At 37.3% G+C, this 552-nt stretch overlaps 1 protein-coding gene across 2 annotated transcripts in view; it reads right to left on the reverse strand.

Annotated features, from left to right (window-relative positions):
- LOC108622511 (dentin sialophosphoprotein) overlaps window positions 1-439 on the reverse strand; it is a 5740-nt gene extending 5301 nt beyond the window's left edge. For both annotated transcript variants that reach the window (XM_018020433.2, XM_018020431.2), the window contains exons 1-2: window positions 251-439; window positions 18-172 (exon numbers count right to left, since the gene is read on the reverse strand). In XM_018020433.2, coding sequence (XP_017875922.2) covers window positions 18-172; window positions 251-413 — 318 coding nt within the window. In that variant the 5' untranslated portion in view covers window positions 414-439. The remainder of the gene's footprint in view (window positions 1-17; window positions 173-250) is intronic.
- Between the last annotated feature and the right edge of the window lie 113 nt (window positions 440-552).

A 552-nucleotide genomic window follows, 5' to 3' on the forward strand; every position in this document is an offset into this window, starting at 1 on the left:
TATATTATTTCGCATACGATTCCAATTGGTTCTATCTGGGGATATCTGAGAATGAAAGCCCCAACGTTGAGACCGCATCTGATGACTCGCAATAGTACTAATCCCGGGAGGAAAAGGACCCAAGGCAGCGGTCTCACGAGTTCCACTTTTCCGAAAACTTTCCCATTTTCTTCTGTCCCCATGAAAGACATACATTTACGTTATATGAAACGACAATGAGACATTTTAATCGTTAATCGTTGAATCGTACCAGCCACGACTTCGTGAGTCGGTAAACTCCATTGCGCGCATTTTTCGACGACCCATAGGAATGAATTGATGAGTTTGAACAGTGCCTGGCCTATGGTAGTCTGCGAGGTAGTGACCATCGCTGATTCTAACCATCCTATGATACCCTCTGTTGTCTTAGGCATCTGATAACAGACAATTCTTCCATTTTTAAACAAACTCTGAATTCTTCTTCGGAATTTATTATGTGATACATAATATTAAATATAATTTAATATATTATATTTAATATATTATATTTAACATTATATTTAACACAATATA

Source organism: Ceratina calcarata, unplaced genomic scaffold (genome assembly GCF_001652005.2).
Source record: "Ceratina calcarata isolate Rehan_Ccalc_2016 unplaced genomic scaffold, ASM165200v1 scaffold225.2, whole genome shotgun sequence".
NCBI lineage: Eukaryota > Metazoa > Arthropoda > Insecta > Hymenoptera > Apidae > Ceratina > Ceratina calcarata.